The 15,952-nt window shown below is 38.7% G+C and overlaps 1 protein-coding gene across 1 annotated transcript in view; it reads right to left on the bottom strand.

Annotated features, from left to right (window-relative positions):
- Positions 1–15,952, bottom strand: part of OCA2 (oculocutaneous albinism II) — a gene marked incomplete at both ends in the record, with an annotated part of 62,976 nt that overhangs the window by 2,480 nt on the left and 44,544 nt on the right. The window contains 3 exons of the mRNA XM_010131467.1: positions 9,405–9,509; positions 10,085–10,144; positions 15,022–15,149. Coding sequence (XP_010129769.1) covers positions 9,405–9,509; positions 10,085–10,144; positions 15,022–15,149 — 293 coding nt within the window. The remainder of the gene's footprint in view (positions 1–9,404; positions 9,510–10,084; positions 10,145–15,021; positions 15,150–15,952) is intronic.

Genomic DNA, 15,952 nt, shown 5'->3' with positions numbered 1-15,952 from the left:
AATGCCGCACCCTAAGTTTCAGTTTTGAATAACCAGATGAAACATGAATGCAAAACATTCAGTTAAATTTCTTGTGTTTCAGACAGAGATATTTGTTTGATCCATTATATACACTAAGTTTTTTCAAAATAATTTTGGATTATCCTGTGTGGCAACTCTATGCCAAGACAGAGTCTCCAAAAGTCACAGTTATCCAATTCTTTTGATCTAAAAGTAGGCACAATGCAAACAGATTTTTCTAATTTCCATTCCAAGAACTTTCCTACTCAAAAGAAGAAAGAGAAGAATTAAGAAACTTGATCCTCAGCAAGAACTCTTAAGAGATGTTGCAAAGCAATTAAAGTCAACAGACATTTCTCATTGCTTTAGCTTTTAAGTTTCGAATAGATAAGGATTATGCACAGGATCAGTTACAAAGGAACCTCTGCCTCTCTGTTTTCCCCAAAAATCACCTTTAACATTTTTTGTCATGTTCATTCTGCAATTATGTGTTAAGCAACATTTTTGCATCATTGGTACCTCAAACCTCAGCTTCATCTGCTGTTATAATTAAGCACTAAAACAAAAAATGCAAAATAATAAGCACTGAGCACTAAACCAGAAATGCAAATATAAAACGGCTAGAAGGAAACTTTTCACTGTAGTTTTCAACGTTTTTGAAAACTGAACAAGTTTTACAACTGATTCTGGTTCAAGCTGCAAGCATTTACCATAGCATCAAAAGAATTCCAAGCTAAGATACTTTGCAATCTGTGGAATACTTGGCTGTGATAAACGTTGCACAACTATCTCTATCATATTGATATAGCTGATATAGAATGCAGATTTTTTTATATATAGTTTTACTAAGTGATGCTCCTCAACAGAAAATAGCACAAAAGTTAAAGCCCATGACGCTTCATATTTCCTCCGTTATTCCTTCTTCAGATTATGTAAACAGCACCCTTATTCATAGTAGAAGGGGAAAAGCAATGTCTTACCAGGAAAATAGCTTTCATATCTTATACCCTTTATTTCAACAGTCTTATCAGGGTAAATCTCTGTTTGTTTGACTAGTTTCTTGAAAACTTGTTAATTTTACTGGAACGTTTTATACTGAAGCACCCCACAAATTCTCTTGACTGAGAATTTAGATAAAATTAGTGATGCAGATCAACAGAGCAAAGCTAAATCCCCCTCACCCACTCATTGTAAGACTATCTGCCTCCAAGTATTAAAAGAGGAAGATGCAGCTGTAAAAAATAATTATCTGGAAAAAGGAGCCTGTCCTCAAGGACTTGATACAGAATGAAGATAGCCATTAATCTTGATTCTACATAGAGTGTTATGTATATTGGAAGCTTTGGAAGTAAACTGATGCACAAAGAACAGCACAAGTGTCTATAGATGTTGGCACATTTTATCCTAATCAAAATCAACACTACTGACGAAAATGTTAGTTTGTAGCTTATACTGTGGAAGTACACAGGATATGTTACAAATATTAAAAGAAGTGGAAATTTATATATTTTAATCTTTCATACCATTTTTAATCTTAAATCAGTATTGCAACCTTTAAAAAATGGAATGGGATTTTATTACTGTTATAATTTATCCACCTTCCCTAGAAAATATCATAACATTAGAAATTAAGACTCAAAAAACATGATTTTACAGGACAGCGTATTTCTTCTTATCCCTCTCAGCAATCTGACATCCTGAAAATTCAAGCCAGATAAAGCAATCAGAAAAGAGAGGATGCTCAATTTTTATTTTAAATTAAGGCTTTGAAAAAAAGAAAAATATATTTTAGGCCAGACTTATATACACCAATTACTACTAAGCTAAAAGTCATAAAATACTTTAAATTTTCATAACAACCCTTGCATTGATATTGTCATATGCAGTCCCTGGTGGCCATGTTTGCACATCTCAATTCTTGTTGTCTATTTGACAGAGGGGGTCTACTTGACAAACCTTGTTCCTGTTCATACAAAATGGAATGAAGAGTTGTGAACATTTTGCTTTCACATTTACTCTGGTACATAGGCTGCTTTCTTTGTAAGCAAAACCAAGATCAAAGTGTTAACATATTCACACTTTACAATCACAGCCTCTTTTTCAAGACTCCAAATAATTACCAAAGAACAAATTCTCAAGACCTTTGTCCAATTCACCTATTTTCATGACAAGACTCTCTCATAAGCATGGCATTCCACCAGTCAAGAAGGTGAAGGAAGACCTCTTTTGAACCTGTGAAGGCCTTCTTTTGAAACACAAACAGAAATTATGATCTACCTTTACTAGCTGGACCCTGGATAGGCAGAGAAGAGACCAAAGAGGAGAAGCACTGATCCTGCGCCATCAATGATCATCTCCTCCTGGAATGGCAGGAGACTCATAAGAAAATGAAGCCCTCTCAACTACTTCTGCTTCCACTTGTACAAGACTTGTACAAGTAATCACAGCCCCCCATTGTGCAAGAGTGACTGAGACAAGTTTATCCTATATCTTTGCAGCACAGCAGAAGGCATCAGTCATATTGTCCATTTTGTCTATTTATGCAAAATGACAATGAAACAGCAATTCACATCTTTATTTTAGGGATTCATTGCTTCTCTGCACCATGGGATTTCACAGCACACGCTTTGTTGAGAACTGCATGTGGTAAAGATGTCTTGTGTGAAAACTGCAGAGAATATCCATTAATAGAAAACAAACTGCCGTTTCCCAATTTGTTTATGCCTGGTCTGTGTCTGCAGTCAGCTATGGCCCAGTCTTACGCTTTTATCAAGGACATAGAAAACTCTGCTAGGGCAGAAGGTAAAGCAGATCCACTGGCACTAAGAACATGAGATACACATGAAACATTCAGTACTGCAAATGAAAAGTCAGTGATAGTTTTAGAGGCAATAAATAATGGGCCAAAATTTATCTGGTTTCTAACAAACACCTGTCAGAAATTAAGTCACCTTGCCAGCCAGGTGGTTAATGGAAATTGATTGTTACCCTATAGCGAGGAAACAGTATTTAAACTCAGCTAAAATGGGGATTTGCTATGGCTATAATTTTAGTTCTGGTAGTAAAAGAAAAATATAAACAGATGGCTCTAGCATATACAGCTGATAAAAACTGTCAGTTAAACTAAAGGGCATACTGGTAATAACACCATGTAAGCTAACATTCTAAGGGCAGAAATCTATGGCTATTTAAATGACAATACTAGGAAAATGCAGGCCTTAAAAATGAGTAAGTCTGCCTGTCAAGGAACGTCATTGTGAGTTTAGCCTATTGAAAAAGGAGGAGAATGATATCAGAGGATTAATAGAATGACACATAGACCATCACTACATGATTCACCACATTTATTCTTCAGGAAAAATAATCTTGCCATTCAAGAATTAAAATGTATGAGACTTAACATCTAAGCTCCTGGTTTGTAAATTGTTTATGCACAGAACATTTTGTGGGTGTTTTTTTAAAAAACACTCAGATGTATCTATACTGGCAGCATAGCCTTACATACAGTCAAACTGTTCATGGAGTTTCTCACAAAATAGGTTTCAAAGTCAAAATTTGGACTCCAAATTTGTAAGGGACCAGTTTTATCAGCTGAATGTTCACAAGCCCACGGGGCCTGATGGGATTTAACCCCGAGTACTGAAGGAGCCTAGTGGATGGTATGGCAGGACTTCTCTTGATCGTCTACCAAAGGTCTTGGGGGTCTGAAGAATTCCCTGCTGACTGGAAGCCAGCAAATGTCATTCCAGACCACAACAAAAAGGACATGAGGAAGACCCGGGGAACTACAAACCTGTTAGTCTAACCTCAGTTCCTGGAAAAATTATGGAGAAGATCATGCTGAGTACTACTGAAATGCATTTAAAGAATAATGCAACCATCAGGCACAGTCACCATGGGCTCACGTAGAGAAATACCGGTTTAATTAATTTGATATCCTTTTACAATAAAGTCGCCCACCTCATGGATGAAGGTGATCGATGTAGCTTTTCTGGTTTTTATTAAGGTTTTTGATACTGTCCCTCACAGCACCCTTATGAACAAGTTGTCCAGCTGTGGGATGACTGGGTTCATGGCATGCTGGGTGAAGAACTGGCTGAAGGGCAGAGCTCAAAGGGTTGTAGTGAATAGGGCTATATCTGGCAGGTGACTGGTCACCAGTGGTGTTCCTCAGGATTCTGTTCTAGGGCCAGTTCTGCTCAATATATTTAACAATTATCTAGATGCAGGAGTTGAATGCACCATTAGCAAGTTTACTGATAATGTCACACTGGGAGGTGCTCATGAGGACAAGAAGGCTTGAGGGAGATTTAGATAGATTGGAGAATTGGACTATGATTAGTGGGATAAAATTTAACAAGCCGAAATGCCAGATTCTGCACCTAGGATGGAGTAATGCTGGGCACACATGTCAACTGGGAGAGGAGTGGCTGGAAAGCAGCACTGCAGAAAGGGATCTGGGGGTGCTGGTCGACAGCAGCTCAGTGTGAGTCAGCAGTGAGCCCTGGCAGCCAAGAGGGCAAACCTCATCCTGGAGTGAATCAAGCACAGCATAACCAGCTGATCAATAGAGGCGATTTTCCCTCTGTATTCAGCACTGGTGTGACCTCATCTTGAGGACTGTGAGTTGTTCTGGGCCCCACAATTTAAGAATGATGAGAAGGTCCTTGAATGTGTCCAGAGAAGGGCAACGAAGCTGATGAAAGGGCTGTTAGGAATATCCTGTGAGGAGTGTCTAAGGCCCTTGGGCTTGTCTAGTTTGGGGGAAAGGAGGGTGAGGGATGACCTCATTACTCTCTAGATTTCTGATGAGGTGGACAGGGAGGTGCTGATCTCTTCTGCCTGGTATCCAGCTTGGGAATGGGATGCTTGGGAATGGTTCAAAGCTGCACCAGGAGAGGTTTAGACAGGACATCAGGAAGCATTTATTTATGCAGAGGTGATCAAACCCTGGAACAGGCTTCCTAGAGAGGTGCTCAATGGCCCAAGCCTGTCAGTGCTTAAGAGGCATTTGGACAATGCCTCTAACGACATGCTTTAACTTTTGGTCAGCCCTGAACTGGTCAGGTGGTTGGACTAGATGATCATTGTAGGTTCCTCCCAGCTAAATAGTCTATTCTATAACCCTAAAATATTCTGCTACAGTAATTTTTTTACATACTGACAAGAAATGGCTGATTTTCACATCGCTTGCAGAGAGCTATCACAATTGCTGGGTGTGTTTATGCTATGAAGTGCGATAAACACTCATTCATATAAACGTCTAGTTAACTAGAGAGCTGGATCTTCACTTTCCAATGCTTAAAGAGAAGGGAAAAATCCTGGGATTGCAGTTCATCAAGTAAGTTTCAATCTCCTTGTCTTGTCTTAGGGCAGTTCGTGATCTTTGCATTTAGGACAAATTGTATGAAACAAGCAATTGAGAGATACACGGGATTGTTTTGTCTCTGTGCAGCTCCAGTGTTTTATTTTAGTGTACAAAACCAGAATTTCACCAAGACAGAAACGGTAAAAGTAATCAACATATGATGAGCTATGTGCCCTCAGAAACTCATTCCACTGTTTCATGTACACAATTATCTTTCTCTGTAGCATAATATATTTACCTCCTGTGTTCTGAGCAATTTGCAGAGATCCTGTGTGAATGACCTCTGTACATGAATTCTGTATGGTACTGACATTTTTGATGGTAGGGTTATACCAGATTTACTCTTATCTAGAATAATTCGACCAACAACTGTGTTGCACTGAAAAGGTGTTTTAAGGATAAGATGCTTTAAATCATGAACTAATCTGATTTTTGTAATTCCAGAATTTTTTTGTAAGAGAGAATTTCTCCATTATGATGGTGCTGAGGGCTGCTGAAAAGCATCAGTGTGTTCAAAATGTTTAAACACATGAATATTTTGCACCTTAAAATATTTCCATCTAAAAATAATGGAAAATAGTTTTATTCTTAGGACTGCAGATAATATGTTTATGTCTTAGGAAAAGCAAGAATCCTAATTTGTCTACATAGACACTCAGAAACTCTTGAAAGTGCTTAGATTTTTTGCTAGAAAACTATTTTCCTTCTTTGTAATGCTGGCTCAGATATATTCATATTCTAATAACCTGTTTTAAATACTGATCTACAGCTTCAACTTTTCACATCCTGTTAAGAATCAGTCAGCTATAAATTTTGATGCTGTTAAAACTGAAACTTAAAATGGACAAGTCAACTTCATCTAAACTCAGATAAAGCAAAATTTTTAGTCTATAGATTCATTAATTAGGCATTCACTTTTTTCTTTTTTTAATACACAAAGCAAGTCATTATGAATCTGATTGCCCCACTACAAACAAAGAAGCTGAAATGGAATTTTGGACAACCATACATCAGCTTGATTATTTTTTTTTTTAAGGAAACACAGTATCACAGTTTCAAAGCTACCTGAGGCTTTTCTTTTTATCTTTCCTTCAGCTATGTGCCTCATAAGTTAAGCCTTAGGCTGCAGTGAAATTCCATTGAATTTCTTCCATTTCTCAGGCAGGTCCTGGGTCAAAATACTGTGTACCAACTACATGAGCAAGTAACATGGTGTAATAACAGATTGAAAGAGTTGAAGTTGATTCTCTCATCTACGGTGCCTTCAGCCCAGGGAGGGTCAGTAACCTCACATTGGAGACCCTTACTTCTGTCCACTCTCATGCCATTTCTGAGTTACCACACTGACTCGGTGTATCCCATCCCACCTCCCTGCTCCAAGGCTGGACTGCATGGACTGCATAGTGCCATAGAAGTAATGGAAGACTTCCTCCAGCAAGAGAGGCAGTGTTGGGGACATCCCATGAATGAACAGGTGCCTGTCATTTTGCACCTCCACACCCCTGAAGGAACAGAGCAGTATGACTTTCTAGAGACTCTAGTTATCACAGTAGTTTCGTCCACAGTTAGGTGGATACTCACAACCAGAAGAGCTGGGATTGGCAAGACAGTCTCATCTCTGGAATATGGGACAGAAATCACGGTATGCTTACCATACTGGTGCAGAAGAGACACCATTGGTGTCCTTGACTGTGAGCTGCCATCAAGTCTTTCATCATCTCTGCATGATATTTCAGGAATCCCTATCCAAGTCAAACAAGTTGTCACCCCCCTGTGAGCCTGGAGCCCTAACTCCTACTGGTCAGTGACTAACTGCTTTGGGTAAGTAAATGAACTATTTGTAGAGATCTCTGATGCCACCCTTCAAACTCTCTTTGCTCAGTCAGAGCATACAGCTGGTATCTATGAAACCACCCAGATTTTTGGGTATATCTGGATTCAATAAATAGGAGGACCTTGATGGGTCCCACATCCCTATCTCGTCCATCATGGTTACAAAATTCACAAGAGAGATTGCTGCATCGTTATGTAGACATTTGTTCACCACTGAAGGAGATTTTACAGAGCCCTGGAGGGGCTCAGGACATCTGTCTTCCATTCCTACAAGCACAGGCTCTGATGTGAAGCTGGAACCTTTTGCCAGGAATAGATGGGATCATTCATGACTACACCATAGCAGATGCGCCCAACTCCTATATCACTAGAACATATGAAATTAAACTCATATAGAGAAGCATGTCAGTATGATCCTCTGCTTCAGTGTATACATTTGGTCCTCCAAGCTGTTGTTTCCGCTGGGTAACTGTGTGAATTAGTAAGTGAATTTGCCATGAGGATGGTTATCTGCTATTAAAAATTACAGCTCCATGTAAATAGCAAGTCAACGAATAAAAGCATATCTAAGAAATATCTGTTGCGCACACACACACACACACACTCAGACCGTGATTACCATAAAACCATTCTACAGAAGAGCTGGGTTCGGTATATGAAATAGTCCTCAACAGAAATTCATAACTTTGACATATATAGTGATAAATAGCCTTCCTAAAACAAATTTTGGTTGTATTTATAGTAGGAATCAAGTGCCAGAGAAACAAAAACAATTGCAAATGAAAGTTTATCTGATCTTACATAAGAACTTGGCATTTATTTACTTAGGAATTTTCTGTATTTCCTAATGTAGAATGGCAAAGACTAAAGTGCAAGCTCATTCACTGAGCTATATGATCATAGGTCTTGACTTTAGTCTGCCATAAAACACATTAATGTCTACAACCTCAGCTAATGACTGCTTCTGCATAGGTGAGAATGTGCTTGCATTTTTTTCCTGTTCCTTCTGTTTAAAAAAAAAAAGAAAATAATAGTCTTCTGGATTCAGCCCAGAACAAAATGAAAAATATATACATTTTAAATGTCTAAAATTTTGGCAAGGATCCTTTCCTGTACATCTGCATTTCCCTCCCTCAAAGACACAAATTAAGTGGTTGTCAGGCATTCCAAAAGATTCCTCTATTTCAGTCCCATACCCTAGAACACACTCCTTTAAAAACCTGTAAAAGACCCTTTGATCCATGTGCATGCAGGTGCTTTTTGGTATTGCTGCAAGCCGGTTTTGATAGGGTACCTGGATATGAGGCAAAACCTTCTAAGCTAAGATTTCTGCATTATTGCTTAATGGTCCTCAAGTGTTTTCCGGGAGCTGACTCATCCTGAACCAATCTTTTCCTTCATGCTTATTACTAGCAGTTTGTTGCTAAATCAAGATAATTCCATGAGGAACACCACGGTAATCAAACAAAACCACCATATTAACATATAATTATAGAGCAGTTGTAAATCTGTCCAATCTGTCCTATGTCCTGTAAGACATGTCTTAAACCTTGACACAGTTTAAGGATGGACTTGACCATCCAATAACAGTGTAAGAAAAAAGGCACAGAAAAACTATACTTAGCTGAGCATAAGCTGTATCAAAGAATCATTCCTATGCTATAAGGCAGGGATTATTGAACCGTAAACAGAGAACATGATTGAATAAACCTGTCTTAATTTGTTATAATTTGATACTTTTCTGGTATTAAAACTCAGCTGCTGATAAACGTTTGTTACGCTTAACATTATTTGCTGGGTTTTAAACTAATCAGATAAGGTAGCAATAAAAGGTTCAGGTGTTAAAAAAACATTAGTGTAACTACACAACGCACAGAGGGAAATCGTTGAGAGCAGTAGATGGATAGTGACATTTCCATCAAAAAGACAATTTTACTTTTCAGCCTCGGATGTGAGTATGAGAGGGGAAGCACAAAAACGCAATGAAAACAGTGCCTCTAGTTCCACAACTAACTACGGCTGCTAGCAACAAAGGCCAGCTAGATGCCTAAACAGTATGAATAAGCTTGTAATAATGATTCAGTTTCAGGGGATAAAGCAAACTACAACACACCAGGGGTCAAAAAAAGCAAATCGTAATCAGCAAGCTCAGCTCCCTTGCCAGCACCAGGAGGAGGATGTGCAAGTGCTGCACAGACCCTACCATTGTAGCCGTGAAGGGGATATTGTCGATCACAGAGGAGGTCAAAGCAGATACCCAGAGCACTAAAATGATGGCCACCGCCAAGCGCTGGTCCTCAGGAACCACCTGGAATTGAGAGAGATCAAATTACAACTTCAATGAGATCAGTGTTGCTCTGTTCCCCCTGCAGCATAATTGCGCAGTCTTCACGGTTTTGATTTATCAACTTTTATTATTCCTTTAGGCTCTGAGATAGCAAAAGCATCTTAAAGAAAATAGCCCAAAATTTAGTAACAGAATTACTGCTCTTTCTCCAAGAAAACTTGAACAGATGGAAATACAAAGGCCGTTATTTCTAATACTCGGATTTCACACAAGAAATACATTGTGCGACTGTGAATTTTCAGCTTCACCTGCTTTTACTTCTTTCACCACTGTATTTTTTTGTTTGTTTGTTTTTTAGACTACAGAAAAGGCTTCCTTTTTTGCACGTATGGCTATGTTTATTCTGGCTGTGGACAGACACATACATATTAAATACCACTCACACCAAAGTATGAGATGCTTTCTTGATATTGCTGATGTAGGAAGGCAATCATTAACATTAAAGTCAAAATGAAAGTTTATTGATTATTGATTATTCTATCAGAGTAAAACTATTTTCCTTACCTGTTAAAAAACTGTAAATATTTTAAACATACCTTTATTAACAAAGCTGTCTGCTCTCCTATATAGTCTATTAAGTGCAGATGAGCCAAAGCCTGGAAAAAAAAAAAAAAAAGATATTGAGATCAACTAACGAAGTACCTCATGCAGTTACTTTTTTTTCAGTGGATATAAGGAAATAAAATTCCTTCCCATTCACAAGATGTTGATATTTATCTCATGTAGCTTTTACAGCAACTTTGCAATTGGTGGAAAGAAAAGACAGCAGAAATTGGTAGCTGTATTTGCAGAACTGGAATGACTGGTAGGATTACTTAAGAGTGTGGGGCACAGGCATTAAAGAATGGCTGAAATTTAAAGATTATATTCTTCAGTGGATACACATTTTCTGAATACCTGAACACAACCAATTTCCTCAATACCACAATGGAGAGAGAAGAATGTCATGTGTTTAAAAGGTCACATGAAATCAGGCGTCTTGCGCAAAGAATCACTCAGCTGCGCTACTTCACCTACTGACTCCGTTCCCACACAGAACCTCAGAAGTCAGGTTTCACACATCACAGCTCTGTATAACCCACACGCCTGGCAGACAGACAGAGCCCTTCAGAGACATCAGAGTTAAAAAACCACACATGCTGCCAAATTCTGTGCCATAGATGGGCAAAGGACCTAACAGGAACTAAGTGGTGTGGGATAAGACAAGGTAATATCAGAGTGACAAAGGGGCTGTCATTCAGACTGGCAGTTCCTGTGCCTGGAGGTCATTCAGGCAGCAGCTGAACACTAGTGGTTTGGGTATCGACACATACTAAATTTGGCCCAGAAACTATGTTTCCTTTTAACAATATACTGCCCTAGAAAGTCTACATATACATTTAATGACTCAGCATGCAGAAAAGACATGATAAGACTTTTAAATACATATACATACATCTTACATACCTTTTTTTTTTTAAAAAAAGGACATTTTTTTCATTACTTTAACTTCCCAGGAGAAACTTTCCTAAGAAATGAATTCTTGTTGGTAATTTTGTTACTATTTTCATTCTAATCTGTCTTGTGTTGCTTTATCAACTCAAATATTATGATAGTGACTTTTTAAATGTATGTAAAAGCATAATATTTTTTCCGCAATTGCTTTGTGTTTACACTTCAAAATAAACTTTTTAACACATAATTGTGAGCAATTAGAGCCCAGAGCTACATTCAGTTAACATTGTTGCGTTATGACTTAATTATCTATTAACAGAACATACTACTTTTCAGAAACACTTGAAATTTGTTCTGGAATCCGGACACAGTACTACAAAAGAGACATTAGGAAAAGATGGAAGGGAGTTAAGGACTCGCATGTTGCTCCTGTAAGACAGTCAGTCTGCATGTAGCCCATCACATTGATGATGACAGTACTAGTCAGATAACCAACTTAGGATGTCTTTATGATATCCAGGCTGGTACCTAAGTGAAAGTCAGCAATTAGGACCCTGCCACTGGCCTCTCCTGGGTGTAAACTGCACAAAGGATCTCCTGGATCTTCCTGTGTCTCCTAAGAGGAATAAGTATTACTGCATTAACACATTTCTTCGAGCATAATAGTTCCCGTCTGACAGCTCAAAATAGAATTTTACTGTAGAAAAAATGTGCTGTTTTAGATCAAACTTTAATTTATGCACAAAATTTTGCATGCAACCCTCTTACAGACGGTATGTCATGATGACTGTTGTAAATAAGCTCTGCCTGAAGGGATTAAAGTAAAATGTCAATCCAACTAGAAAAGTGAACAAAATACTGTATCCCTGACAGGCACAACACAAACACAGAAGAAGCAGAAAGATTTTATAGCCTGTAACAGCCTTGTGAACAACAACTAGAAAGATAGTTGTAGAGACGAATTATCTGAAGGACACAATAGAAAACTAGAGAGCTACAAAGGAAACCAAACTTTTTCATTGCAAAAGGTCTACCAGACTGGACCATTGAGCACCCAAAAGCAAGACTTCCAAGAGTTCCCCCACGGCTCTGGAACTCAGACCACGTTTTCGGAAATGACTTCCAGCCTAAGTCCCACACAGATTTTTAAATGCACCTTGTAATAGGAAAGGGGAGATTTATGGCAGTAGGAAATAGCTGTAGACTGGGAACCATCCAAGGTGAAAGATCACCAAGGGTGAAGAATACGTGTTGACAACTGCTGAATGCCTTGATCATGGAAAGATTTCTTATACTTCAGTGCATATCTTTGCTCTACTTGTTTCTTTTTGACATTGTCAACCTAAAGGAAGGAAAAATCCCTTGGCAAGGACTGTCATCTTCTGCTAATCCAAAGGGTAATAAATTCAGATAAAAATTAGCAGCAATGATAGTTGGAATATTTTTCTCATTCTTTTATAGGGAAAAATATAATGTCTCACACTTTTTTCCCGATTATCTGTACAAATTTCTTTCACGACTTTAAACTGCTGTTGTTCTAAAGAGCCAGAAAAAATATTCTTTCATTAGCAAAATATTCACTTGTGACCTGAGAAACCATGAAAATGAAGTTCAGTAAATTACAACAGTCGTATCTGAAGTCTGGTAGTAAATGGCAAATAACTTCCTGCATGTTTTACTACACTACTGTGCAGTCACACAGCACTCAAATCAAAATCACTCAATCTAAAATAAAACAATAAATACATCAGGGAATGCAACTAATAAACTGTTACAGCAGCAGCAGACAAAACACACATGGCTTCAATATGTATACCCTATATGAGATGGAAAATGCAAGGATATATACAGCGTAATAACAGGGAACTAAAAACTGCCTATACTAATGATTGTACAGTATATCAACACTTCCTGATGAATTTCAGATGTAACAGCTCATAAGCCAGATAATGATAACCAGAATTTCTATTCATCTTCTCAGAGGTTACCAGATTTTGATTTCCAGTTTGACATTAATTAGAGTTAGTTGAATTATTCGCTGTTTGTATTTGCTTCAAATTTTTGTCTCTTTAAATGTTGAGGGTTTGTTTTTAACAAATTCTTAGGCTCTTTGCAGTTACTGGGGGGAAAGAGGAGGGAGGGTGCTCTGCAAGTGAATTTTTTATTAGCAGCTTTTCCCAGGATGCTCACTCAGACAATTCACTATCCATGGCAGTGCCAGTGGTCTCTTGGGATTTGTCGGTCATGTTTCTACAACATCATTACATGATTTAAACCCACCAAATAACATCTGAAAAACACTGAGCATTCAAGAAGCCTAATTGACAGGCAAGTGTGAGTATTCATACAAAGAATTATCCAAACAATTGGGGTAAAAATAAATCCTCTCAAGCTGTACAAAATCATCAAACAGTAAATAAAATGGTATACAAACACGGATGGACTGTTTCTAATCGTCGAAGTTTGAAATTAGAAAACTGGAATTCCAGAAAGGTTTTTCTCTTTTGCGACTTTCTGTAGTCTCAGGGAGCAAGTGAACCCACCTGAGGGCTACACAAAGGAGTTTAAGTGATTTCGTTAGGCTTGTTTGGGCTTTTTAGGAAAAAGAAAACAAGTAAAACACAGGTTTTAACTTACAGGAGTGGAACAAAAGTGGTTTAATGCTTAACACAATTAAAACCAGAAATCAATCATTTAAAATTAAACAGAACTGATGATAAGAGAGAGAGATGAGAGAGAGGTGTGTTAATAAATATATAAATAAGTATATCCAGATAAATATACATTCTCTTCCCCCTTTGAATCCACATCCCCACTTAACAAACAAAGCCCCCGTTGGGTGGCCACCACCTGAAGGGGGGTGGGGGAAGGAGAGGGGAAGGAGGAGAGCCACAGCATCTGTAACCTCCAAGGTTTCAGTCCAGAAATGAACTGTCCAGGCAAACTTTCTCAAGGAATTCTTTCCCTCTCACCCCTCATAGGAGACGACTCGGCATCTGCTGTTCCACGTTGCATGGGCAGGGGTGGTCGTGCATCTCTTGGGCGATGATCCAGCTGTGACTGTCCCTGCCAAGACGACTTAATCACCGGCTTCCAGGGGATGGTCCTTCCTCTCATCCCTTGGTGGTGGATATCTCCATACGGGGGCAGAAACACCTTGTGTGCCCCTTTCCACCCACCTCGAGGAAACGGGAAACTTAACCACGAAAGAATCTTTTACTGCCACGTGGAGGAAACTGTGTTTTCTCTCTCTGATGGAAATCTCTCTCAGTCCTGGGTAAAAATCAAATGTGCGCGCGCCAGGGGAGTGTCTCAAACTTGGCTTTTTATACACTCTGTCGCTGAGGCACTTGATTGACATGTCTCGGCTCCAATAAGAAGCCAAGAGGGTCGTGGCATTCTCTTCCCCCCAAAAGTCCCGAGAAAGTTCTCCTGTGCTTAGGGGGAAAAGGAAGGGAAGGAGACAGGAGTCTGAGCCCCGCCAGCGCCATCTTAACCTGTTACACTAATAGTCAAGCAGACAAACACAGACAAACTACACGGCAAGATATTCAGGCATTTCAAGTACCGAATACCTTTTAAAACTACAATTGCAAACTGAAATGCAGTTATATTATCCTTTCAAACTCTTAGACCATTTGGTAGTCAGCATGTAGCAGAGAGCGTTAAAAACATTTTTCAACCCTGGTTTATTCTTAATCTTTGTTTTGCCTATCACTTGTCCAAATACTTGCAAAACAAATACATAAATACTTTTAATCTATCTGCACACATAGACTACTATCAAACCTGGAAACTAAAATTTCACTTATATGAAAATGATTGTGCCAGATACATTCAGCAAATGCAGAAGAGAGAGTGAGACCAAACTCAACAGCCAACTACCACCACTCTGCAATTTCTCTCTGTGCTACCATAACTACACTCAATCTACAATATTCCAGCAAGAATGAATCTGGAGGAAGCCTCTGCCCAGGAGCATAATTCACATTTTAAATCAGTTGTAGCTCTTCAGGCTTCAGAAATCAGAGAATCTTACCTCCATGAGAACAAACAATGCTGCAAAGAACAGAAGGGTTGCCCACTCAACTCTGTTCAGTATCATCTCAAAATCGTGGATGTCTGCTAGCACTAGCAGCCAAATGGCTCCCAACATAGCAATCCAGCCTGCGTGAGAAAAAGAGAGAACACTTCACGCTTAACAGACTTGTTATGTACTACCAACATAAAAGTTACAGTATTATGATTTTCATAGATTTTTGCTACACTTTTGCTCTGACTCTGTAACAGGGAAAATTCAGGAATACCACAGGATGAATGGTCTCTGTTTTTAAATTAAAATAAATTAAGAAAGAAATAAGCCAAATAAGAAAAATTTGGGTTACCCCCAATAATCTGTGTATTTGAATAACAGAGAAAACTTTTGGTGTTTAGGAGACGGGCTGAAGGATTCTGCAGCTCCCAGAAGGCTGGCTGCAGCCCCAGTGACTTGAAGACCCACTGGATACCTGCTCCACAAGAGAAACAGAGGAAAGCAAAATCTCTTTAAAAGGACTGACTTTAAATAGCAAAACAAGCTCTCTCCAGACAGGATCCCTGTATACATTCTGAAGTGTTTCAAGGCACATGTTTAGGTAACTGATTTAGAGAAAATCAGCCAGAGAATGTAATCAGCGAATCTCCTGTCCAAGCAAGGCTCACTTTCTCTCTGCATGGTTGAAATGCTTTCTAGAGCTATTTGATTCTCCTGGCACATTTATCTTAAACAATAGAATGGGATTTCAGATATGAAAAAAAAAAAGGAAGCTGGGTGATTTTTCCTCAGAGTTATGCTCCTCTTTCTTCTCTATTTTTTCCTATATAACAGATTTTTATGTGTGTTGTATATATATATAGACACACACAAAAACTAAGGTACATAATTTAAGGGGGGGGGGGGGGGGGTAATGGCGCGGGAAAAAAACATTCCC

This window comes from Buceros rhinoceros, unplaced genomic scaffold (assembly GCF_000710305.1).
Source record: "Buceros rhinoceros silvestris isolate BGI_N320 unplaced genomic scaffold, ASM71030v1 scaffold8932, whole genome shotgun sequence".
In the NCBI taxonomy this organism is placed as follows: Eukaryota; Metazoa; Chordata; class Aves; order Bucerotiformes; family Bucerotidae; genus Buceros; species Buceros rhinoceros.
Note: the sequence above shows the minus strand (reverse complement) of the source record. Positions and strands in the feature narration are given on the sequence as shown.